The 26,662-nt window shown below is 42.8% G+C and overlaps 2 protein-coding genes across 6 annotated transcripts in view; one reads left to right on the top strand and one right to left on the bottom strand.

The window, feature by feature from the left end:
• The window catches only part of gpr35b (G-protein coupled receptor 35 b), a 36,873-nt gene extending 10,564 nt beyond the window's left edge, over window positions 1-26,309 (bottom strand). Inside the window, exons 1-3 of one of the 4 annotated variants that reach the window (XR_005072228.1) lie at window positions 26,180-26,309; window positions 13,887-14,056; window positions 13,006-13,205 (exon numbers count right to left, since the gene is read on the bottom strand). The gene's annotated coding sequence lies outside the window, so the exon portion shown is untranslated. Of the gene's footprint in view, window positions 1-287; window positions 511-13,005; window positions 13,206-13,886; window positions 14,057-26,179 lie in introns of those variants that run through there. The other 3 variants (XR_005072229.1, XM_037084896.1, XM_037084897.1) reach the window with 3 other exon arrangements.
• LOC119011608 (nuclear receptor ROR-beta-like) lies at window positions 12,516-26,636 on the top strand. 2 transcript variants are annotated; one of them, XM_037084890.1, is made up of 10 exons: window positions 12,516-13,011; window positions 19,396-19,481; window positions 19,591-19,732; window positions 20,314-20,841; window positions 21,400-21,521; window positions 21,657-21,789; window positions 22,357-22,464; window positions 23,102-23,212; window positions 24,036-24,148; window positions 24,245-26,636. In XM_037084890.1, the coding sequence occupies exons 1-10, from the start codon at window positions 13,005-13,007 to the stop codon at window positions 24,404-24,406; spliced, it is 1,512 nt and encodes a 503-aa protein (XP_036940785.1). In that variant the 5' UTR covers window positions 12,516-13,004; the 3' UTR covers window positions 24,407-26,636. The 2 variants fall into 2 exon arrangements, with proteins under 2 accessions (XP_036940785.1, XP_036940786.1); XM_037084891.1 differs by lacking the exon at window positions 12,516-13,011 and adding an exon at window positions 13,959-14,096.
• Window positions 26,637-26,662: the final 26 nt, after the last annotated feature.

Here is a 26,662-nt window from a genome sequence, read left to right as displayed (position 1 = left end):
AAAGTCCACCGTAGCTCTGTTTTTCTATGAGCACATGTAAAACTGATGAGATGAAGACTGAGAGTGGCAGGTGTTATTTAAGCATTTAGGCATTTGTCATACAACAACTGACGACTGCCTCCTTTTATTAAAAAAGTTATTCCTTAAGAACAGACGAATATGCTGACTCATGTCAATCTCAGTCTTCTGTGTTCAGAAACAACAACACAACATAAAACAACACAGAAAGAATCACTTCTTATTTATTGATCACGTTCATAAATATACACAATTAAAACACAACTTACCAACTGAGCTGTTCACCTTGTGTGTATATCTTAACAGACTAAAGATTAAGGCAGCAGCACCAGCGTGTCTTCGACAACCCGGCTTGCGTGACGCTTTCTGCTTGACTTGCATCATTTCCTCTCTTCTTAATAAATATGTCTGAAACTGAAGCGAAAAGTTTCACACGCAGCAAGTTTGCCAGAAGAGGAGCAGCAGACCACAAATACAGTTCCCCGCCATAGTTTCCTGTGACCGCTGATGAGTGAGATTTGCTGGAGACAAATATATGCATGTAGATAGGTATTGAAAACTGAATGCAAAACTAATGACAACCGAAACTGCAGCTCTGTAGTACTTGTGGTGGCCATCATGCACACAGACATGTTATTGACACACACCCAATAGCTTCCTGTGTGCCATTTCAGTAACCACTGTGCTAGAAAACATCGCTTTGTACAAAGACTGTTAATGTGACTTGACTAGTTGAGTTTTTAAAGGGTAATGCCACCAATTTTACTCATTAAAGTGTGTTTGCAGGTCCTGGGGGGGGGGATGCATTTAATCTGATTAATTGCATTTAATCTGATTAATTGCATTTAATCTGATTAATTGCATTTTGGGTAATGCAGGCACAAAAGCTGCGAAAAGGAAGAGAACTGTGTGGAATAAAAAAAAAAGGTGATATCTGTGGTTCTGCTCTATAGATTATGAGCATTTGTTTCTTAAACAAACGTTAGGCCAGTCGACTGCTTTTCATAACTCAACACCTACATTACCCACAATGCAACTTAGGGAAAAAAAAAAAAAAAAAAAAAAAAAAAAAGCTCACATTATCACAGAGGTAAGAACATGAGGTTCAAGAGTGGCACTGACAAAGCCAGAGTGGGAGAGGAAATTGCTAAATAAATCTTGTGCAACAGACGCGACTTTAGAGCACAACCCGTTCACTCTACTAACAGCTAGACTATGGCAAGATGTTTTAACATTTAATACTTAGACTGGATGTGTATTGCAGATATCTGTAACTCAGTTCTTCCTAGTCAAAGCCCAAACCACATGAATGGCAAAAGTGACGTCCTTTGTCCTTGGAAGAATGTCATTGTGGATATCTGAAATGTCTTTTTGACTAGGAAGAACTGAATTAAAGATATCAGCAATACACATCTAGTCTAACTATTAAATGTTAAAACGGCCACTTATACTTTTTAAGGATTTTTAGATATCTTAAATTTAGTTTTGACTAGTACAATCAAAGTTGTAGATATCTTGAAGTAACATTTCTACTAGTAAGAATGTTTTTTGCGGATATCTTTAATTACCATTCTGACTAGTGAGAATAAAGTTTTGACTAGGAGGAATGCAATTATGTCTATCTAAAATGCAATTACAGATAGGAGTGTGGTTCGATTAAATGTTAAAACGGCTTGCCGTAGCTAGACTGTTTGTAGAGCGAAGGGGTCTTTATTTTTCATTTGATAGCTGAGAGCATTAAACAACAAATTTCAACCAAAACCAGCCTGACTTGGAGGTAATGGGAGCTTTTCTCTTGGAAAGCGTGCGTCATTGCATGCACGCTGATTGGGGGAAAAAATGTTTCTCTCACAAATTATTTTCCATTGTCAAACATCAATCGACCGGCAAAAATAGGCTGTAATTTCCCTCCAGCTTGTCAGCAAATGACAGTTCCAATAAAACAGCCACAGGCCGCTTTTTCTAAAACCCTCTGTGTATAAAAGAAGTTTCTGGATCCAATAAGGAATCAAGATATCTGCAGGCATTTCAGTACCTTCATGCAGATCAGGCCAGACTATTATTTGGTCAACATGGCCTCGTCAAGACAGATTCGGTGGGAGGGGCGGGGGGCTTGGACACAGGCCGGTCTGGCTGCTCGCTTAATGGAGCCGCACAACGTTTCATAGCACCACCATGTGTCAGCTTGCATCGCTCTTGTTGTCATGTTTTGCTTTGTTTTTCTTTACAGTTACTGCGTTTCCATGCGCTTGTTTGTCTCCTGAGGTCTGATTCATGTGTTTGTGGCAGAGGGTGAGTGCGGTCTGAGTGACTAAGCCACCGAGTGCCACATGACACGACTGAAATCCCGAACGTCGACTGAACAAAAAAAAGCCAAAATCAGTCCGCTTCCGAATATAGTTTGCACCCTGTAAAGCTGATGAGTTTCTGCATCTGACAACATGTTGGATGAAATCAGGAGAAGACGAGTTAGATGATGCAACATTTCCTGAAATTGTTTTCTTTTTCCTCACTGATCATGAACATTGACCAGATTTGAATGAGATTACAAAGGTGTGTCATCGCCTGCATCATAATCTTTTATACCGTGCTCAGATTTGAGCACTCGAGTACCGAAAATGACGGGCCCAGGGGTTTGTAGGACACAGACCTTCAGCACGGGCAGATGAGGTCATGGTTGTAAATAAAGGGGGAAAAAAGACGAGTTGTTTTGAAAATGAAAAGAACATCTAAAATATTTTCCTGAGTGAGGCTCAAGGCACCAGATCGTACAATGGTCGTCTGTGTTGTGACCTTACATGAGTGAAAGAGAAGGACAGCTTTGTTTGAGAGGAGGAGTAAGACTGTTTTGGTGACACAGATTTATCTTTTTTACTTTTCACGGCCCCTTCGATAATCATGGGTCACTCAGGAGGTTGCAAGGTGAGCAAAGTGCAGAGATAAGAGGCGTATTCAGTTTGTCACTGAAGACGAGGACTTCAGCAAAAATGCAGAGCTGAAAGTTCATTCGATTCAACAAGGGGAAGAAAAGATTGACGGAAACAAACTCAGTGAACGACTTTTAAAGAGAGAAGGGAAAAGGGGGGGAAGTGGAAATCTGAAAATGTGATCTGGAAAAAGGAAAAAGTTTTGGAGCGACTGAGCGGAACAGTTGAGAACACACGACACAAAAAACAGATGACGGCGCAGAAAGGTTTGCAGTATGAAGGTGCCCTTTTACTTGTTGTTTCATGTAGTTAAAAATCTATTTTTAGTGACTGGTTTGGTTTCGGGGGAAAGCTTGGCGCGAACCTAAAGAGTCGGGCCGCTCCGCTGACCGTGACCTCCGCACTGAAATGTGGACTATTTGAAGCCAGAAGGGGAAAACAATCATCCAATCAGAGGAGAAACTGGAGGTTAGGTGTAGCTGTTTAAATGAACAAAGACCATCATTGTGAGAGCGACGAGGAGATGAAGCGGTGTCACTGTGAGAGCGACTTATAACTAAAGGGTAAAGCCACCAATTTCATGCATTAAAGTGTGTTTACAGGTCTTGGGGTGAACCACTTCAAATGTGAAAATAGGAGAATGAAGCCTTTTGTGCCTCCAGAGGAAGTATCAGTTGTATCATGTGATCAATTACCTCCGGTGATGTCACTCAGTGGCTAAGTTGCATTGTGGGTAATGTAGGCACGTGGTTTTGAATAGGAGGAACAAGCATGGAACAATAAAGGAAATATCTATCTGTTGTTTTCCGTAACATCAAAACACTTCAATGCATAAAAATTTATGAGTCTCAGGTGAAGCTTTGGGATTGTTGGACTGGTCTGCCGCCATCTCAAAGCGTCAGTTTTTGGCGATATGGGAAACCCGAGTTGGGAATGAGACTCAAAAATCTACTTTTCATACAAATAGCACCTTTAAACGATGACTTGTTTACAAACAGCAAACCACCAGTCCTGCAAAGTATGCCGTTATTACTAGTTACACAGAATTTAGTTTTCCGCATCAAGATCCCTGATCAAGCATGGAAAATTGTTAGATCACATCCAGTTTATTAGGAGTTACAAACTGTATTTTTGCAGTTATTGCATTTCCTTGCGATGCTCTGATTTCATTAAAAGCTGCTTTACGCTTCAAAGATGTTACTCTCTGGAAAATAAAGGCAGAAATCCAATATCGCACAGGATATGAAGGGGTTTCATATTTCGGATTGCTGTCTGTTGTTATCATTAATTTGTTTTAAATCCCTTCAGGCTTATCCTGTTTTCACAGAGATATTTCCCAGATCTACCCCAATCTGGTATATCACTGTGGATATATTTGTCTGCAACCCTCGGCCGAGCTCGACTCTCGCCTCCTCCCCCCCACCGCCTGCCTCTCCTCTCGCCACTTGGCTTTCTCTCTTTCCTGCCTCCCTGCGTTCATTCCTGTCTGTCTGGTTCTGTTTGAAAGTGCCCTTTACACGTCAGTAGTGCAGCACAGCGGTGGATGGGTGTGTGTGTGTGTGTGTGTGTGTGTGTGGTGTTGGTGGAAGGGGAGGGGGGGTTTCCATCGCTCTAACTAGGTCAGTGAAGACACACCCCTCTCTCCCCTCGCCGTGCCCCTGCTCACCCCCCTCCTGTCTCTCCCTTTTCCTCTTCTCCCTCCTGCTGTGACGCAATGCAGACTTTCTGCACAGTCCTCCAGTTTCTCCATTATTACCTCCCGAGTCTGAAACACACTGCACGACAACACAAACTTCCACTTTGCCGATGAGAGTCTTTTAACACACAGCAAACCATCATCAGCTGAACAAAGCACTTTTGTAGACGCCGGTCGAGTTTGATGAATCAGCTGCACCACATGGATCTGATCCCGGGCCAGAGTTTGAAAGATCTGATCCAACTTTTTTTGTTGTTGTGATGACAGAATGCACAAGGGATTGCATAATGTTTGTATGGGTTGACAATCTGTGATCAGCTGTGACACATGGAGGGTCAGTCAAGTGGAGCCGAAAGTGTGTCATTGTTACTGTTCTTTTGCTTTGGAAACACACACTCTTATTTTAAAACAACAAACAAAAACTCCTCTATTGTGCTGCTGTGTGTGCAAGAGGTGACAGAAAACAATCCCTGCAGCTGCATCTGCAGCTTTTGAACCCCATAAAAAACAATTGACTTGTGTCTCATCATGTGTTTGTGCCTTCTGTCCACAGTACGGACTGAGAATCATTAAATATGCACACCAAGGCGCAAAGACCAAGTATTACATAAGCCCAGCGTGCTGCTCCACAATCCCAACACTAGATGTCTCTGTTCCCTCTGGCCGCTGCTGTGATGACTCATCTGGGCGGTTATATATGAACTGAATTACAAAAATCTCACCCATACCTGGGTGTCAAAGGCAAACAGTGTTCGTCACAGTAAATAACAATGTTAGGTGAGATATGTTGACGCAAGAGGCATTGTATGTGTTCAACAGATGGATTTAGAGAGAAAGAAGCCAAAAACAGGGCGTTGGAAGATAAACCTGTTTGGAAACCAGACAAAGGAGTTATGTTTAACTCGCTGTCATGTGTGTATATGCATGAGCGGGTCATGTCAAATGGTGAAAACTTGAGAAAATCTAAAGGGATGAACGTTAAAAACAGCTCTTGTTTGAAAGTGTAAAAATAGAAATGGGGGGATGTAAAGGAAATATAGGAAGAATGAGGAAGCTTGAACACAGTAGATCGTGGAGGAAGCACCGTGAGGCGAGGCGGAAGCAAGAGCAATCACAGTTGAGGAACATGTGAAGGACAGCGGAATAAGTTTTTCCACCTCGCTGTGCACACCGGCCGTCTTCACTGCAGATAGAAATATCACAATTTTGTCGGTGTCCACATGTGATCCCACGTGTCATCCCATGTGTGATCCCATGTGTGTGTCCATGTGCGTATGTGTGTATTCACACTCAGTCGGGTGTAACTGGGTCAAGCTCACATGGCAAAGCACGCCGATTCACACTGGAGATACACACCACAGTTGCCGCGGCACATATTTGCATTTGCATCAGATTTGTGCGTTCGTCTTGCCACAGACAGAAGCAGTCCTGTTTTTTTTCCATAAGCCCAGTCACTCATCTGTGATTGTGACTCGGGTCTCATGGCTGTCTTTTGTGTTTTATAACGTATTAGATGTTCAGTATAGAATGCATCAGCAGCTCAGAGGCTCTCCCTCTATTCAAGTGTCTCTGGGTGTGGAGGTTGAATCTGCTTTGCTGGGAACAAAAGCGAGAGATGAGTGGAGGCGGTGAGCGAGAGACTTGTGGCTGATTGTGTTTGTCAAGACAAGACTGGACACACTGTGGAGATTTAAATATTTATGCAACTCTGTGTGTGTGTGTGTGTGTGTGTCAGCAGACCTCTTACACACTCACACAACCATGAGGAAACGTTTCCAGGCTGAACTAAGCAACATGTTGGAAGGATGCGTGGAGGTTTAGAGAAGTGGCCTTCCTGGTCGGAGGGTTGCTAGTTTGATTCATGTGACTATTTGTACAGAGGAAACAGACGAGAACAAATCTCCCTCTGTTCAGCACTCTTGAACAGGCGCTGAATGTTCAGGTGCATTTATGATAAAATGCTGCGGCCCCGCTGTGCAAACAGGAGGAGTCGGCGGCAGTAATTGTGTGTGCAGAAAGCAGCTTGGCTGAGATGAATATCTGATACATATAATTAAAGTGAGATGGTCTGTAAACACTGATGTGGAGCTGATCATATAGAGTCAAACATTAACTTAAAGAGACAGTTCACGACGTCAAAAATACACATCTTAACTCTAACCTGTAGCTACCTGTAGTCACGGCACGGTTTCTGAAGATAATTCACAGAGTTTAATGTGAGCGGTTTGATGGTGGAACTATTTTCTTTTCCATCAAACTACACCCACCAATCGCATTACCATACAGAGGTGAGCGTGTATCTTCTCATGGATGCCAGGTTTGGCTTGTGAGAGCGCAGGATTGAACATTAAACTAATAAATTCAAGCGAAAATGAAAGTCATTATCCACTCACGCTTGTGTTGATGGAAAGTCAAATAAAGTTTCATAGTTCATAAAACCGGCGCTTCACAGCAAAACTGCATTTCAGCAACCTAAAAAATAAATAAATAAAATGGCTTCATACAGCTCGTACAGTGTAATCAAAGCCTCTGAAAGCTACAAGATCCTTTTTTTATGTTTAAAAGAAGTTCCAATCTACTTCAGTTGCGTAGGAGAACGCTGCAACACTGTTTAGTGGACGACAAAACGTATTCCTACTTTCCATCTACGCGTGGGTGAGTAGATAATATCTGTGTTTTCATTTTTGGGCGACCATGTCCTGTGATGAGCTGTGAAGTTACTTAATTAGCTTAGTCAGCCTTTCGTCCTTGTGTGACTGCATGCTGCCTTCCTCATGCTGGTCTGGAGGGAAAAAGAGTTTTTCTAATGTATTATTTGGTGCTTTGAGCACTGCAAGCCGAGTGCCTCCTAGTTTCATTATATCTGAGAGAAGGCAGACATCTCTATCATCGATAACTCCAACACAAGGCAAATAAAACCTGCAGTCTAGATTCATGAAACCTGAATGTAAACAGAATCAAAGAGATAAAATGTGTTTTTTTTCCAATGTTTTGGGGTGAAATGTCCTTTAAAAGGCCCAGAAATTCGCTAATAAGTTTTAAAACATATTTAGTTGTTATTTATTAAGAACTAAACTCTAATTAAACTCTATTAAACTCAGCTAATCTCCTACATCAGGTTTGTGCAGGTGTGGTTTTTTGATTGACAGCAACCAAACAATCCACCAACAGCCATCAGGTCTTAATCAAACATTGACGCGTACAGTTGGTCGGTGGAAGTATGAGTATGAGTCCCGCCTGCCTCGAACCGGCGAGAAGAAAGATGAACACTGAAAATTATATGTATTAAAAACATACATGAAAACAAACTATGGTTAATATGTTGTTATGTTAAAAGGATCAGCGTTTGAAAAAGCTCCTCCTGTGTAAGATGCATCTAGTTTTTATTCAGTGCAGGTCGTGCTCGACCTCCTGTACGGGTGTTGATGATTTCTGATGTTCAGTGATGAATGACATAAGAGCTGTATCTGGACACTTCACAATAGCTCATTCTCAGCAGTGTAATTGAGTGTAAGGCAGGCCAAGGACACTGCAGTAATATATGTCTGTGCTCCTCTTGTAATGCCTGTGAGGCGGAGGGAGTGTGAGCGCCGGCTGACAGGAATCTGTACCTAATGACCTGTGATTGAACTCATTCTGCTGCCTTTATCAAACTCCAGAGTTGTAAAGTGAGTGAAAAAATGAAACTGATAAGGAGAAACTGAGGAGTGGGAAATAAAAAAAAAAAAAAAGGAACATACTGAATGTGCTCGAGTGAGGAGAGGTAACAGGAGCCGGGGAGATAAAGAGAAACGGGTGAATAAAAAAAAAAAAAACAGGAAAGATGGAGGAGGAGATGGGATGAGAATGTAAAGTGGAGTCGAGCAGAGGAGTTCGACTGTGACTATCTGACACACTGACCCAGTGACGCAGCAAAGCTCACAGCTCACAGATTACAGTGGGAGAGGAGGGGAGGGGAGGGGAGGGAGGGATTAGCAGTAACTCCAGAGAGGAGAAAACAGGGAGATTAACTGAATGAGGGAGCGAAGGGATTACAGCAGCCAGAAATAATCCCAGCAAACCGACTGGCACAGTCCAGTACGCGTGTGTGTATGTGCGCGCTTGTTGCCTCTTCGTGGGTTTTTTTGCGACTTACAAATTAGTCCAAATGCGGAAGTGAAGGACACGGCCTAGTGAATGTTATCTACAGTATGTGCAGCTCAAATTACCCCAGTTCCCTTATGCATGCATGCAAGCGAGCGATACTGCGTGTGAGAAGACGGGCTGGAATGTAAGGAGTCGGTGCTGCGAAAAAGGCAGAGAGATTGGCCACGGGGCCCCACTGAAACCATGTGCAGCCAATCAGTTACAGTTGGTCCCTCATCCCTACAAAGACTCTTTGATGTGAGCGAGGCCTTTAACTTCAACCCTGGGGAGTCACAAGGCTGCGCCGGCTTTGATCTGAGTCAGGAGAAACCTTCTGCTTTTCCTTCTGCACAGCAACAAAGCGTTGCAAAACTCGTCTGACATCGAAAAATCGCTGGCGATGGTGTCAGCAACAAGCGTCGCTCTTAACCTACTTCGTGTGCATCTCCCATCTTATATTTTCTTTTTGCCCTTCAAAAATTCCCCCTTGTGCGGGTGTGTTTTATCTCCCAGAGCTTAAAATACCCCTGGCAGGTGTGAGCTGTAAATACATAATGATGCTTCTCTGCGGACAGATCGTTCCTGCCCATCACAGCCTCCACAGGACTGTCACTTCAAAACCACGGCCTTGCTTTGGCCTTGAAACAGCTCAAGGCGAAGTGGACGCGGGCTGTTTCACCTGTGTGTGCTTGGTGTCGCACAATATCCGTCCATTTATGTATGACTCTTCCCCCATCTGCTCGATCATCCTGTTATGCTGCCGTTGCTGGCAACCTCCCAAGATCCTCTCCAGCTTCTCCCGGCACTAAGCTCTCCTCCTTCTTCTTCTCCTTCTCCTTCCTCACCTCTTACTCTATCATCGGGCAACAAAATGTCTGCCACATACGAGCCAATGCCGAAGCCGTCTTCCTTCTCCTCCTCCTCCTCCCACTCCCTCTCTCTTTCTCTCTTTTCTCCTTCCTCTGCTGTCTAACCATAGAGCTGCACAGCGGTTACATAAGAACTGAGGTCAAAGTGTCACTGCCGTTGTCAAGGGAGACACAGAACAGAGGGGCTTTAGAGGAGATTGTGCACAAGGGGGGGGGAGAGAGAGAGACGGAGGGGAAAACAGCACACACACACTCAAACGGCTGGGAGGAAAGATTGTGCGGAAAAAGGCGAGAAACATAAGGATTTGAACATGTGTGCATGAATAAAAACATCAAGATGCTGCAGCAAATTTCACCGGGGCTGTGACGAGGAAGTGTCTATATATACCAACAAAAAAAAAAAAAAAAGATGAGCTGTTTTGAAAAACAAGGAAGAGGGAAAAGGGTTCAGGAGAGAAAAAAACAAAAGGATGTGAACGCCTGTGTCTCTGCGTGGGTGAGAAGCAGAAAAGGAATCTGTGATTGGAGCTCTGTGCCCGACTGCTCCACTAACCTAGTTTGAGTAATCTCTGCCTTCATGCTGTTTCATAACACTCCTGCCAGAGCATTGCATCATAAGGCCACTCGCTCAACCCACCCCCCCACCGACTCCCTCCACCTCCTCATCACAGTCACACACGCCGTCCTGAACACACAATTTACATCAGAAACAAACAGCACAAACTGTCTGAAGAAAATGACTCACACCAGCACAAAAAAAAAAAACCCAAGACATTTGTTGCCATCGTGCCTGAATATCACGAGAATCAAATAAGTCAAATACACGCTGCAGGAGCGTTCATGTGACATGTTCCTGCGTGTCCAGCGCAGAAATATAAAGCTGAAACAGGAACCAGACTGCTGTGAATCATAAAAAAAAGTGTTTGGCGAGGTCACTGGGTGTAAACTCAGAGTTGCTCCACAGAGGACAAATAGAATCGCGGTGAGCAATCACTGGGAGGGGAGCCAGGGATCTTGATGATACTCAATGAACACAACTTAGCAACAAAGCTCATTTCAAAACAACAGCTCAGATGAATATACTCGTGAGTGCTCATACTCATTTAGGTCCACAGAATGAGTCTCGCAGTCACTGCACTAGACGGTGTGTGTAGTGCCATTCTTTTTTCTTATTACTTTCGGAACAGAGGTGTTCGTTTTTATATCAATCACATGCATTATTAAAGGTGGCAGCTGAATATAAAGTGAAACAGCGTCTTTCTACAGTTAAGAAACAGTCTTTCCACTGAGAAGTTTGTGTCTGTTGGTTGGTTGGTTGTAGGAAGTTCTGCTCACTTTCTGTAACATTGCAGGATACGGTACGATAAGGTACAATACAGTACGATACGATACGATACGATACGATACGATACGATACGATACGATACGATACGATACGATACGATACGATATGACATGATATGCTGTACTTTATCGTCAATTTATGAACATTGTTCTTGGGTTTCGTGTTACTTACATTGTTCGTACATGCAAGTGCCAATAAAAGAAAAACAAACAACATACTGAATGACTTTACACGACATATTGCACTCAGTATTGCACAAAACAACATATTGCATTGCACAGTAGCATTGCACAAAATAACAAGCATTGCATTATAGAAGCAGGAAATTGTTGACACTGACAACAGATCTGGGCTATTTTACTGTTCTATAGAGGTTATGTGGGCATTTTGTTGAAAGTAATTAAAAAGTTATGTAATACGTCAATTGTCACTCTACGTAACTTTACTCTCAAGGTTGCTAGTAATACGTTTTATATTGCATTTCAAAATTAACTTGCCCAACAGTGGCTCTGAAGAATTAAGAAGGCGTACTGTTTGTGTTGCTGGTATCTATGAGTGATTATCCGTCATCTGTGACTCAGAATGACAAAAACCAGCATTAAAGAAGCTGGAACAGGTGAATATGATGTATCTGTGCCCAACAAATAAGATTAATTGATAGTTTACCATCATAAAGGTGTAAAGAAACAAGAAAATATTTACAATAAAGAAGCTGGAATCTGATAATTTGGACTCTTCTCTCTTGAAAAGTTAATAAATCTGATTGTTTGATTGGCAAAATAGCTGTCAACTAATAATTGACAACTGATTGATGAATCGACGCAGCTCATGTCTTATTTCTCGTTTCCTCTCTGGATTTTCTGCAACATTTTTCAGGCTCTTATTAGAAGCAGACGCTCAAGTCACAGCCGGGCGACACGGCCTTAAAAATAACAGCTCGATACTTTTCGGCTTCCTGTCAGAAGTTCTTCATAGATGCTCCGCCGGGATGAGAAAATCAAAAATACAACATTAAAGACTATTGGTATTTTCACAACACATTACAGTAATTAGATTTATGATTTATGATAGAAGTGATCAGCTTTAATGACTGAAGAAAATACAACACCGATATCCATAATCTCAGATGATATTTAGTTTATTTATGTGCCCAAATATCAACGTGATACTGATATACTGAGCAACCCTTGTTTACACGCTGTGGTGTTGGCTCTCTGGCAGAAGAGGAAGTTGTTTTAAAGCTTCTGGCTGCGTGTCATTTAACAGCATCTGATCAAACAGTTAAGAATCACATATTCTGTTACTGTAACTGGTATAAATGACATGAAATCAAGGCAGCAATTTATGTTAATGTTTGTTTTAAAGCTGAACCCATTCTGGGTCTAATTACCTCCTTATTATCTCCTGGAAATGAGGATCTTTATCATATTTTAGTTGTTTTTTTTTTATTTCACGTCTCCCTGCAGGAGTGAGTGAATGATTCACTCAGCCACCTTAAGCTCGCTCCCGACTGCGCGCCCCCGCGGCCGCTGCGAGAGGAGCTGACGGCAGTGAGATCATGGGAGAGTCCACGCTCGGAGAAAGTAGGTTAGCAGGGTAGACTGAGAGGAAAGCAAACGGAGAGTCAGAGCAGAGGGGGGGTTACCGAACACATCTCGTTCACCGTGGGACTATTCTGTCAAAAAAAAAAGTTGAGCCGAACCTTTTTTTCTCCGAGACGATGCGATCCAAAGCGACTTTCTTCACTCTTTTATTCCGCCTGGACTTGATCGAGCGATAGAGGAGAGGAGTTTCGAGTTGTTGTATTTTGTCCTTTTTTTTTTTCCCCATCTTGTTTGTTGGTCGTGCTTTATGAGAGCTGTCTGCAGCCGGGACGAAGTTAATATCTACAGATCCTGCTCAGTGCGCTTTTCTTTATTATTACCGTCATATTATTATTATTATTCTCCTTCATCCTGTCACCGACATTAAACCACATGTAGCCGAGTTTCTTATCGTCCAGCCTTCACAAAGAAAACATCAAAATGAGAGGTAAGTTGATTTTATTTAATGTCACAGTAAATGTGTTTGAACTTGGTTTGAAGGATCGCACTGTCGGGGGGGATTTGTACGACCACATGTGTGCGCACGGGGGGGACTTGAGTGCGCCTGTTTTCCTCCCAGTGCGCACTAATCCCTCATGACTGGATTATCCGTGCACGGAGCCAGAGGCTGCATGCTCCACACTGAAGTTCAGCATGCAATGATAAGAAAAAAGCTTCTCAATCACGAGAATGTGCCTAACCAGATAAATCATGCTTTTTTTTTTTTTGCTTTTTTTTTTTTTTTTCAAACCACCGCTCAGGTCTGTTTATGCTGGACTCGGTCCTCGGTTGGACACATGCGCGGTTACGCAGTATGGTTCGTAACTGTGCCAAATGGGTCTGTTTTCTCAAAGAAATGTGAGTCATTTCTCTCAGCAGGGAGTCCTTCTGTAAATTGTGTCTGGGGATCCATGTCAAGAGTTATGCAATAAGGAGAGGGAGGGGCCATGAGAGGAGGCTGCTGTTAACCAAAACTAGAATTATGTAATCCAGATTATCAGGTTTCGCATCAGGTGAACACAGAACTGCAGTGTTGGACTTTTTAAAAAAAACACATTTGCTTCAAAGAACAGATAGTTTATGAATATATTGTTTTGGCATTTGTTGGTTTATAATCATCACATCTGGTAAATTTCACTCTTCTTGAAAAATAAAGCAAGTTCTGGTGATTCTTACAAACTTTTAGTCACAGTAGCTGTTTTTTTTTCCACTTTGCAGAATGGATTGGCGCTGTTGGCGTAGTTGTGATGTTGTTGTGGTGTGATGGCTGTGCCAGCATGGCCGACAGTGTGAGAGGAAGAGGGGCCTGGCTGTTCCACTGACCTGGTTATGTCACCCAACATTATACAGCGCGCGCAGCGGAGGGAGGAGGGGCGGCTGTGGGAAGCGCCGTGCCGCCGGGCCGTGCAGCGCCATGTGCGGTTACAGGCGCGCAGTGACGCCCGGCCTTCAACGTGTCTCTCCCTGACACAGGCTGAGCTTGAACTTGGGGGCTGTGGGAAGGAGGAGGTGGGCAGATTATTAACATGGAAGGTTGGTTTTATACAGCAACATAACATCTGAGTGTTTTAATTAAAATAGGTCTGTAATTACATGAAAAAAAAATAACATTTGTTTAATAAGTGTTATTCCGTGTCTTTTGCGGTGCACATGTTACATCTGGGTCAAGCTGTAACCTCTGGAAAAAAAAAAATGAGCAACAGATTTTCATGCAGATCATAATCTTAATCATCCCAGTCTGAATTAGAATAGTAACCTGGTGTTTGGTTCCGTTCTTGACTTGAGTTTCATTTTTTTTTAACTCTCTGAGCTGCAAATCTTTTGTTGTGCAGGACAGGCGATAAGGCTGCAAGGAGGTTTTTGGGGGAGGAAAGAGATTATATTTTTGCACTCAGAAGGGTGAGGGAGGGAGGGAGGGAGGGAGGGGAGGAAGAAGCAGAGGGGGCCTCTGGTGGAGGGAAGTTCCACTTCGGGCAGGATATCCAAATGTAAACAAACTGCGGCCCACTCTTAGCTCACTGCGCTGCCTCCAAATGTAGGTTAGTCGCCCAACCTGTCGCTCCCTCGCTGGTGAAGCATGTCAGCAGTTTTATTCCAGTTCCAACACGCATCTGCAATCGCAGTCGTCTTACTATTAAAATTGTTGAGTCACGCCAGCAGCTCTGGCATGGTGACAGACTTTTTTAGGGGGCTGATCCTGTTGTCTGGAGCTCCGACACGTCCTCATGCATGTGTGCAGAATGTATTTATCGCACACAGACACGGTTGAAAGTCTTGTGAGATTCATGACAGCAAGCAGAAGAAGAGGCCTATGGAATTCTTCGCTCTGTTGTAATCCCCCCTCTGTGGGCCCCAGCTTAGCCGCCGCTGGTATTTGCATCTTTTAAAATAGAGCCACTTGATTTGAATGCAGCAACGGCCACGCAGCCTGATTGTACGTCTGCATGCATTTTGGGTAAAGTCTCATCTGGTTCGTTTGCAGTAAAGTGCTGATATTCTGTGACAGCTGTATGTCAGAGAATGGGGTTAAGTGTAACAATGGATTGGAGCGGAAGACAAGAAAAACACGTCTTCATGTCAGAGAACGTATCTGCTCTCCTTGGGTTTGTCTCTGCAGGCCTCGAGGCTTTGCGAGCTCCTCGTCTCACAGAAACATAGTAACGTGGTCGAACACTCCTGCACTCCAACCAGATTTCAAAAGAGGAAGGGCGACCACGGTGGGTTATTGTGATACAGCTCAGTGCTGTGCAGTAAGCCCACACCTGGCCGTGTGAAGCATGACACAACATTTTACAGCTTTATACCAATATGTATAGAGCATAGGTATAACGCCCTCCACCTTCTATTGTATGTGTCTCCTCATTCTGTCAGTCATCTGAAGAGGTCAGGGAAAGAATCAGTAGCTGGTATAGAGCCTTTTGTCAATCTGTGGCTCAAGGGCGTTTGGCAGTGTGCATATCATGGATATTTGCATAATAAGAAAACAAGAACATTGTGTCCGTGCGCAAAAAGAGGTTGTTACATTATAAAAACGAGAAGTGATCTGCGTCCGTGTGAGCTTATCTGTTCTCTGAACCTGTGGAGGGTCAGAATTCAGCTTTTTATTTTCTTCTATGTCAAATTACTGACACACTGACACACTGAACAAAAGGCCAGTTCAGTAGGTGTGTAAAACGGTTAACACGGCTACACAGGCAAACTGATAAACACACTGGGGGCCAGTGACCGTCAAAGTGTCAGTCCACAGTTTTTTATTTTGTGCAGAGGCTTGGGCGTGCCGTGCAAATATGCAAACACCAGTCCGTGTTTGCCTTTTTGCACAAGTTCCCCTTGTTTGTTGAATTTTTTTGTGACTTGGTTAATGTGTTGTCTTGCAGCCTTCATGCATCATGTTAGCAGAAAGCAGGATTGGTATCGATGTTCTCAAAACGCTGTCCCTCCCTGGAGAGCAAAAGGTCAAATGTCTGAGGCCTGTGTTTTAGCAAAGGTCAACACTGATATTCAGGGTTAAAGGTTAAACGTTGCTTTAACATTAGTGTGGGGACTGTTGTTGTCTCTCGATCAGCTTTCTTAGGCAGTTTAATCTGTCATATCTGTTAAATAAGCTTTTTTTCCCCCGTTTTTTTTCACCTATTAAATGTGTGGTGTTGGAGAAGTAACAATTATTCAATCAATCAATAAGTAGATAGGAAGCAACTATTGTTCCAGTCACTATTAGCAGCAAAAATGCAGTACAGACACCGGCTCCAGCTTCACAAGTTTAGTCTCATACGACAGCAGAAAGACTGTAATTGTGGAATATGTCGGCTGTGGCTCCAGAACATTGAGATGGGCATTTGTCACCCTTTAGTGAACGAATAATTCATTAATCCAGAAAATAATGGATGCGATTGAAAGAATCCGTCACTAAATCTTTAAGACACACTGTTAATTTTCTGTACCAAGAACATGTAGGGGCTACAACTAAAGAATACTTTCACAATCAATTTATCTGCTAGTCCAAAAAAGTGACAAAGAATTTTTAAAATTCACATTTTCCCAGAGCCCAAAATAATGTCCATGAATAGCTTTTATTATCCAACAAACAGTCAAACACCCAAAGACTCTTCAATTACTGTCATAAATGACAAAGGAAAACAGAGAATCATCACATTTAAGAAGCAGGAACAAGCAAATGTTTGACATTTTTGCTTGTGTCGGTGTCAAAATAGACAGCGACTCATTTGCTTCTGACTGACACACATTGGATGTTGGAGATGAATATTTCCCCGTGTCTGGGTCGTGCCCATATATCCGCAGAGAGTCGGAGAGGAGGAGTGAGAAGGCATGTATGTGTGTGGTTGTAGCAACAGGGGTGGGTGGCTGGGCATCTGTGTAATTCTGGCTCTCAGCACAGGACGAGAATAGAAACAGGTTGAAGCGAGGGCTCAATGTCAAACACCAGGGAGAGGGGTGCCTGCTGAATAGCTGACATTCAAGTTCATAGCTAGTCTGCGTTGTTTGGACCGTGGCCACGTACAGTATGTTACAGTTAAAAATCAAAAGTGGTTTCTTGTCATCAAAAACAGCGCAGAGATTGATAATTGCGTAGAAATCAGTCGATGCAGAAGTAGACTCCAGTGACGATCTGTCTTGGGCATGAACTGAATGACTTTGTTTTGTTTTTTGAGGCCCGTCGCCTCTGTAGGTTAATTTCAATGTTATGTAACCAGCCAATTTTACTGATGCAAGCTACGAGCCTTTAGGGAAATGTTTCAGAGGGAAGTGTGAGCATTGTTCAGCTCCACCTTAAAACTGGTCTGCGGAGAGCAGGGAGCGCGCACGCCTCCCTCCTCCCTCTCCCCCTGCAGTGGGAAAGTGTGTCAGTAGGACAGAATGTCCACATGGGCTGACAGGCTACAGCGCCCGAGCGACGGATAACTCAGCCAATAGCGAGGAGGCTGCGAGCGCCGCTCAGCCAGTGGGAGAGAGGGAGTCTGAGGAGGGCGGGTTGTTGGTGTTGCTAGAGTGAGCCTGCTGAATGAGTGTTGTGAGGAATGCTCACAGACGAGAGTTATATAACTGCGAGCCGAGGGAGGGGTGGAGGGGGAACCTGAGAGAAAGAGAGGAAAGGAGGGAGGGAGAAGGAGGAGGGAGATATTTTTCCATTGCATGCCTGCAGCTGCCCTGATCAGTTGGAGTATTTTAGTCAACTGTTTTAGAGAAGAGACAGCCGACTGTGTCATTACAGGGGAAAAGAAGTGGAAAGTTGTGTTTTCCAGTACCTAAGAGTGCAACAATCCCTCCTCGATCACACAGTCGACCTAAGTAGTTTTCCATACACCATCCACACAAAAGTAGTTCAAGGGATTTTTGTACAAAGGGCTGCACAGACAGCAAAGCATCTAATGATATAGTTGCTGTATGTTGTTTATCTTCATGATCGAGAGAGAAGGCGCCTCTTTGTGGCTGAGGCATGTGATTCCTATCTGTTTGTGTGTTCTGTTCCCTCATGGGGGCCACATGCAGGGTGCAGACACACAGTTCAAGTCAACTGATCTTCTCCTCTACAGTATGTGCTTACTGTAGGACAGGTTCTCTCATTAAAATATGTTTGTATCTTTCATTATCAGGTGCAAAGTACAGGACTCGCCTGATTCAGTTTCAAACAATGTGTTACTGATTTCCTGGTAATGGTAATAAACCATGATGTATTGCTGTTGTGTCAAACAAAACAAGTGCAGCAGTTATAGAGAATCATAAAAGATGTGAGATCAATAAAAGACAAAACATGAAAGTGATACTTTTTTTGGAGTTATTAAAGACTTAAAAAATCTGAATTTCAAAAGCTCCCAGAGAGAAGGGAGGCAAGGACAGTGTGAGGTGTAATGTAAGAACACAATGAAACAGAAAAAGGCTCACAGCTGCATTTCGTATCAGCTGGAGGCAGGAGATGGCCTTCTTCTAACGGAGCTAAGAGCAGACAGCAGTCTCACTGTGAGGAGATAAAAGGCATGGACGACCTTTTCAAGGTCTATAGAAGATACAAAAGACCTAATTCTGGCCGGGTAAAATAACATCGTAACACAACATGAATGACCAGCGATGGGGAAAGAAAGAGATCATGCCTGCCCTGAAACATGGCTGCTTTGTATTATAGTGATGGAGAAGCCTTTGTGCCATTAAGCAGGAAGACACGCTGTTTATCCAGGGTAAAAAGGGAGAAGGTGTTTTCATAAAGAAAGGGTTATTTTGCCATTTTGTAAGGTTTAAGTGGAGCCAACTGTTTGGCTGTATATGATTAGCATGTCATTGGAAAAGATCTACACATGAATGAAGATATGTAACATACTACTTGGTTACACCAGAGGAGAAAGATGCTTTTCCAAATACAATAAACTCTTAAACCAAGTTTATTTGTTTAACTTCTGTCAAGATACAATTACCTAGAAAGTAGCATTTCAGTGAGATATAGGAAACTTATTTTTGTGACAATTCTCACGGTTTTCTTTGACACCCTTTGTTTTCTTTTTTAAAATTTGTAGAGCTGTACAGAGCACAGACGTCTTTACAGTATCTTGGACACTGTAAAAGTACTCTACGCTGGTGCTGAATATGTGGCAAATATAAGATTCTGTGACAGAGTGTTATGACTGGACGGATGATTAATGTTATTTTAGGTTGTGTAAGTGTTTAGATAACGGTTTCTGGCAACAGCCCCTAGTATGACTCAAAAGGGGTGATACGAGCCAAAGATATAACTGCTGCCGATCGAGCTCACCCTCTATGTCAATTCAATTATGCAGCAGCAATATTCTGACCTCTCTCGTCTGTTTGTTCTTGTGACTTGCAGCTCAGATCGAGGTCATCCCCTGCAAGATCTGTGGGGACAAGTCCTCAGGAATCCACTATGGTGTCATCACCTGCGAAGGCTGCAAGGTGAGGGGGAAAAACATAGAGTAAAAATCGGGCGTTCTAAACTTAACTTCAGCCAAACTGTTCAAAAGTGCATGTTGTTTACAGTGTTTGTATGTGTGTTTGTGTCCAGGGTTTTTTCCGTCGCAGCCAGCAGAACAATGCTATGTACTCATGTTCCCGCCAGAGGAACTGTCTGATCGACCGAACCAACCGGAACCGCTGCCAGCACTGCCGCCTACAGAAGTGTCTGGCCCTGGGCATGAGCAGAGATGGTAAACCCACAGAGAACACACGGTGCTCTCTTTACACACTAACTTTAAACATGAAATTCAGCCGGCGATTCATCACAAATGACTTTTATTAAACTTAAATCTTTCACATAGGACAGTAGATGGTGTTTCTCTGGTGATTCCCAGTGCGACTGTTCCTTTAATTTAAAGCTGATACCAGGAGAATTTGAGACCCCTCAGCTGTAAGGTTTCACATCAGCTGTCACCCTCTTCAGTAGGGTGTGAGGCAAACACAAATACAGTAAACACACTTAAGAGGTGACGAGCTGTCAACGAGCAGACTGGATATAGGGACTAGAACATACAGTTCTCATGGATAGGTGGAAGAAATGGGCCAGAAAATATCTTACAATTAGGTTTAGATTACAGCTTATTAAATTGATTGTTTCAGCAAAAATCTCTCCACTAAGACGAAAAGATAAATATCAAAAATAAAAAGACATAAAAATAAATATTTTCCTCTAATGTTGAGGTGAACTGTCCTTTTAAACATTCATAATTCTTTGTAAGATGGCTGTGAATTGTTTTATGTGTTGCCTAATTATGAAATCTATTTTCTGCAGCCGTCAAGTTTGGCCGCATGTCCAAGAAGCAGCGCGACAGCCTCTATGCTGAGGTGCAAAAACACCAAAAGTCCCAGGAGTGTGTGGGCTCCGGAGGAGGCGGCTCTACCACCCTGTCCTTACCCAAGGAGGATGGCATCTGTGGCGGTGGCGGGGAAGATATGGAGGAAGGTCTGAGCCGGTCCTACAGCACTGGGGGCTCCAGCTCCACCCTCAGCGACCTGGACGACATTGCGGCGCTGCCTGACCTGTTTGACCTGCCACTGACCCCCGAGGAGGCCAGCGAGTACTGCAGCCTGGATCTGCTCGGCGGAGGAGCCAGCGCCGGCAACACCTCCAGCTCGTCGTCCTCTTCCTCCACTTCCTCATCCTTGTCCAATCAGAATTCCCCGCAGCAGACTGCACTAGACGGGGTGGACGGCAACGGGATCCAGCTCCTGCATACACACTCTCACACACATCCGCTGCTGGGACACATACATGCACTGCTGGACCAACTGCCTGATGACTGCTCAATAACAGACCTCGGTGAGAACCGATAATCATAAATAACAAATGATTTCTTCGTTCATTTACTCATTACCTACACAAACAGTGTAGAGTGAAAACTATCGATTCAAAGACAAGCTTGAAAACAAGGGCAAATAAAGGCATGATGGTGTGGTGGTATTTATAGAGGTGAGGAAGCACAGGCAATTTTTTAGAGAAGTGTCAATAGAGACCTTGAGGAAGAATACATTTGTATTTTATTTGACATCTTAACGGTTGTTGGCAACAATGAGGCTTTGAATGAGACTCTGGGGAAACACTGAGTAAATATTGTGACTGGGGGATATTATAAGTGCAGGAAGTGTCCTCACAACTGAGGAGATTAGATGAGTAGATGAGCCACTGGCACTCAATTTTGTCGAGGGCACAAGTGGCAAACGTAGCAGCTGAGTGCTTCAAAGCAGCTTGTTTTTTCAAGGCCACGCTGTCACAACATGGACACGTAAACAAGATCACTGTTGCACTCTGCTACACTCTCTCTGTGTCAACTTAAGTGAGAGAAATGCTCATCGTGTATGTGCGTATTTGTTTTCACAGAGCACATCACTCAGAGTATTGTCAAGTCTCACTTGGAGACGTGTCAGTACAGCGCTGAAGACATGAAGAGATTCACCTGGATTCAATACACACCTGAGGAAACACGCACTTTTCAAAACAAGGTACATATTAGATCAGAATAACAGGTCAGCATCATAAAAATCAGATAATTGTGACCTCAAAACAATGTGCTGAGTTATGCTGAAGTGATGTCACTGGATTTATTCATCTAACCACTTTCTGTTTCACTCTTCCAGTCAGCTGAGTGGATGTGGCAGCAGTGTGCACACCACATCACCAATGCCATTCAGTACGTGGTGGAGTTTGCCAAACGCATTGCTGGCTTCATGGATCTGTGCCAGAATGATCAGATTATTCTGCTGAAAGCAGGTCAGTGCCCAGTCTAAAAATACTCACTTCTCAAATATTTAATGCAGTGTGAAACTCTTCTGAAGTAAACTGAAACTGAAAATTTGCTAACTTTAGCTCCTTCCTGTTTTTTTTTGTCTCCAACCTTCTATCTTTGCCTTATTTACTCTGTTGATGTGTTTGAATAAATGCCACACCCCTTGTTTGAACATGGCAATGAAAATAACAACACTTTCAATTACTTTCTTTACCTATTCCAAAAATATATATCCATATCTGCATAAATATATGTATATATGTGACATTAAAAAAAACACATTTATTCGACAATGCATTTACTTTTTGTAAATCTTTTGAACTTTTCAAAAAAAATCTTGATGGATATTCATGCTATCCTGTTGATTTTTAAACGGTTCAAAAATGTCTTATATCTGCTGTGTGCCAATCTGGGTCAAAATTATTTACATTTTTGCTGTGTTGTTTTGTGCATGTTGGAGTATCTTCGTCCCCCTCTGCTCCTTCCCCCTCTCTTCCTGTACTTTCCCCATCTCCCCGTATCTATGCCTCTATCTATGGCTACCCTTTCAGGCTGCCTGGAAGTCCTGCTGATACGCATGTGCCGAGCCTTCAACGTCAACAACAGCACCATTTTCTTCAACGGGAAGTTTGCCCCGGCTCACTTCTTCAAAGCACTTGGTGAGGCTCAGATGAGAATGCAGATGTGCGAGTTTTAAAGCATTCAGATATCACAAAAGCCTCTTACGTGAGATAGAAAATCCTCAGCTGACATGCGCTTTGCATCAATTACTTAAAGGATGAAGAAAATGCCTTTGTTCCTACTGTTCTGAATCCATTAAAAGATATCTCTGAATTGACAGACGCTATTCATCATATTAAATGACTTGACTGTGGTAATTGTTCCTAAAATGTGAGAAGACAGGGATTCCAGATCCAGTCTTGACAGCAGCAGTTTCATAAAGCAGGAGCTTGCTTTGATGAGAAGAAATTTAAAGTCTGCTGCTGAATGTTGATTTCCAATTTCTGAAGCACAATCTCGACACTTAAACACAGTGTTACAATGCAACCCTGATGGAAAAAGTGAAGACTAACACCATTTAACAAAGCAGTAAACATTTTGATAAACTCATTTGTTAATTCTGGACATTATGTTGAGTAAAAAGATATATTATATCAGTCGGTACAACTTTATTTCTCTATCAAAGACTGAGATGTTATGACAATCATTTTACTTCAATGAAGTCTTCAAGCTACTATTTTTGAAGTAGTTAATAATGAATAATTAGTAACCGATCCATTTCCTGTGTGTTCACAGGTTGTGACGACCTGGTCAGTGCAGTGTTTGATCTGGGAAAAGGACTCTGCCGCCTGCAGCTGTCTGACGAAGAGATGGCTTTGTTCAGCGCTGCCGTCCTTCTATCTCCTGGTGATTATTTTGTTTTTCCTCCTCTTTCTATTTGTCTTTCTCATTCATGTGTGCATACATAACCAGAACAAGTTTAAGTTCAAATATAGCAGTCTATTCAATGCTGTTCTGTCCTTGGTAAAGACGAGATGAAGATGTCTCACACATGTATTTTTTATTATATTATTGGAGCTTATTTAGCTAACATGTAAAAAAAATTGTATCATAAATGTGGTCAACTTTTGGCTTACATTTAGTGGTTAGTACATTACATCATTGCTTAAATGATGCAGAACATGTTTATCTTGAAGCAGCAGCCTGCCATTCCTCTCACCATCTGTTTAAACTCACAGAACCTGATTTTATAAAATATATATATATGTTTTACTGGAGAGATCCAGAGATCCTAAAGCTGTTTTTAAAAATTACATGTCGGTAGAAGACTCATGAAAAATGTGTGTCGTGGTTGCGAGCCTGTAATCCCAACTGTAGATTTAAATGCATTCCAGTGCATCTGCTTGGAAAAATCATGGACCCCTGCAGCAAACGGATGTTTGTATTGCACTTCTGTGAACTTCACAATTCAACTGATTAGATAGATGAGAGGCGTAGGCTCATGCCGCATGCTTGCAAAGATTTCTATCAACCGCAACTTAGCTGAAAATAAAGAAAAATCTCAAATACAAAGATGTTGTTAAAGGTAATTTCACAATATAAATACTGCAGAAAGAAAAAAAATGATGAACAGGGTAAAGGTAGTTGTTCACTGTGCGTTGCCATGTGTGTTGACGTTGGCTAACCTTAGAGCTGTGTGTTAAGAGAAGATGTTTTTTCTATCCTGTAGACCGACCCTGGCTAACAGAAGGCCAAAAGGTTCAGAAACTGCAGGAGAAAGTCTACCTGGCTCTGCAGCACAGTCTACATAAGAGCGGTGCTTCTGATGAGAAACTGGACAAGGTAAAGACAAGCTGCCAGGACTCTTCTTAAACAAATACAATCACGTAAAGATTCACATAAATAACCTTTACATGTCAACATCTTCTGTCCCTGCAGATGGTGTCCAAGCTGCCCACAATGAAGTCTATCTGTAATCTCCACATCGACAAGCTTGAGTTTTTCCGTCTGGTCCACCCAGACACCGCCTACAGTTTCCCACCACTGTACCGGGAAGTGTTCGGCAGTGAGATGTCTCTGCCGGACTCCAGCGACAGCTAGACGGGTAGATAGACGAAAAACGAGACAGATGAAGAGAGTGTATAAAGAGGTAGGGAAGCAAAAGGAGAGACAGAGTAGGATAGAGATGTTGAAGCTCAACAACCAGCAGTTAAAGAGACAATCCAGGACTTTAAATACTCGTCTCCCATGATCCCAAAGTAGTCCTCCACTTTCCCAGCAGGCAAAAGCACCTTACACTACAGACCACACATGCTCATGGTCCTCTGCACATTGTAGCATTAACAACAAGCGACTGGGCGTCGTTAGAATAACACAGCAGCCCACGAAGCACAGGACGGCTCTGAGCTCTAACACTTGTTGAACATCTGATCCACTCTGGATCACCCAACCAGTAATGAATGTACCTCATCGATAAGCACCAGTGCACAAGTCAGAACTATACAGTGAATGTACAACACTGCCACCAGGCAGGAGTTAAGTCATAGTATTAGAATGATCAACAGGTCTATTAACTATTACTACAGTTATCGGTCAACATTTCTCTCTATATTAATACATCTCAGTATGATACGCATGGGTACTCATACAGACAATATATTTGTACTGACCATCACTTAGGGACCAAGATCATCACCCATGTTCTCCGCTAAATGAAAAGACTCACACAGACTCACATCTTAGGCTTAATCAGCTGAGAATCGGTCTCACGCACATGTAGTCAGTGTTCGGTGCTGCCTCTTTGCAGGCTAATGCAATGAGAAACCTCAGTCCCACACACCCCTTTCCTTGTAAATGCCACTTAGAGACAGGACAAGATGAAATTATCTTTAATTTATATACACATTTATAAACAAATATTTTAAATAAGAATGTAAATAGATGAATATATAAGTATATGGAGAGAGTTAGAATGTGTGTGAGAGAGAGAGAGAGAGAGAAAGAGAGAGAGAGCGAGGGAGAGAAGAGTGGATATTAAGATGTAGAGAGAGGGTGGAGAAAAAAGACGGATACTTCGATGAAGGCGGATCTTTTTCTGGACTATTTCCTCTCTTGACAGTACTCTCAGGTTTCCGTGGCAACAAGCCCCTCTTGCCCCCATGACGACACAAACCGAACTCAGCTGGGTTAGGTGCGGTCATCGCGCAAGCGATGGGGTGGACACTTGTTGCAGATGCAACACAGCAGGGGAGGCAGCGTACCCGAACAAAGGCGAGGTGACATTGCCTTTGTCCTGCATTTAAACTGAACGCTTTCAGACTGTGCTGCTGCTGCCTTCCCCCTCCCCACCTAAAGAGACAAGAGGACACTAAAGAGAAGAGAAATCAAGGCAAAAGTTGACTTCACGAACTGTAAAATAAAAGGGGATACACATACAGGGTCCCCCACCTGTTTCTAACCAGCAGTCAGAAAAGTAGGTGTGGTATACTTGTCTTTCACTCATAATGTTTCAGTTGGCCGGAACGACAACGATCCATAACATGTCTCATGAACCCTCCTCGCTGGTTGGAGCAACTGTATTATTTTGTACATTTGCTGTTCCTCTCCTTAAGTCTTGATCCCAACACTTGTCTGAAGCACTTATACTTTCCTCTTTCTCACTGGACACTAGTCTAAGGCCAGACAGAGCTACCAGCTGCCCCCCTGAGTTGGGCCTCAATGCCAGTAAGACGTCATAGTTTTCAATCCGTTTCATTTATCTTTGTTTTGTTTCTCGTTCGCACCTTTCATGTACACACATAACCTGCTTTCTGAAGGTTGTTGTAGCATTGAGAGGATGATGATGATGATGAAATGATGATGATAATGTCTTACCCGGGGTGCTGTGAAGTTTCTGAGCAGAGTCTGAGGACCTGCCGCCTGCCGCTCAGGGAGCTAGCTGTGATCTCTTGTCCCTTTATTTCCAGTGTCGTCTTTTAGCCTTGTGCTCCTCACACCTTTGCACCTAAGATGAGACCCATAACAATAATCACTGTGGACGTAAGTTCTATTTTTGTGAATGTTACTCACAAAGTGTCAAAGCCCTTCCTGTTTGTCCTAATATTGTAACATTTAAAATTTTACGAGACATAGGAATTAAAAAAAAAAAGACATAAATAAATCACTTAGAGTTCAAGATGAATTTCATTATTGGGGTTTAATGTTTCTTTTGCTGTGATTTTCATTTTATTTGTCAGTCTTTTATCCACCTTTCTTTACATGTCTCCACTTCTGTCTTGTAAAGTCAGTGATCAATTTTTTTTTTCTTTTAATTGAAAGATTAGGAAAAGTGCAAACACAAAAGAGTAGTTTGTCTCC

Source organism: Acanthopagrus latus, chromosome 21 (genome assembly GCF_904848185.1).
Source record: "Acanthopagrus latus isolate v.2019 chromosome 21, fAcaLat1.1, whole genome shotgun sequence".
In the NCBI taxonomy this organism is placed as follows: domain Eukaryota; kingdom Metazoa; phylum Chordata; class Actinopteri; order Spariformes; family Sparidae; genus Acanthopagrus; species Acanthopagrus latus.
This window is presented reverse-complemented; position numbering and strand designations above follow the sequence as displayed.

Excerpts from the sequence above, each read along its gene's own strand:
- LOC119011608 (XM_037084890.1), top strand. Across the intron at positions 19,482-19,590 it reads TCACCTGCGAAGGCTGCAAG|GGTTTTTTCCGTCGCAGCCA; the intron begins GTGAGGGGGAAA and ends GTTTGTGTCCAG. Across the intron at positions 23,213-24,035 it reads TGCCGTCCTTCTATCTCCTG|ACCGACCCTGGCTAACAGAA; the intron begins GTGATTATTTTG and ends TCTATCCTGTAG.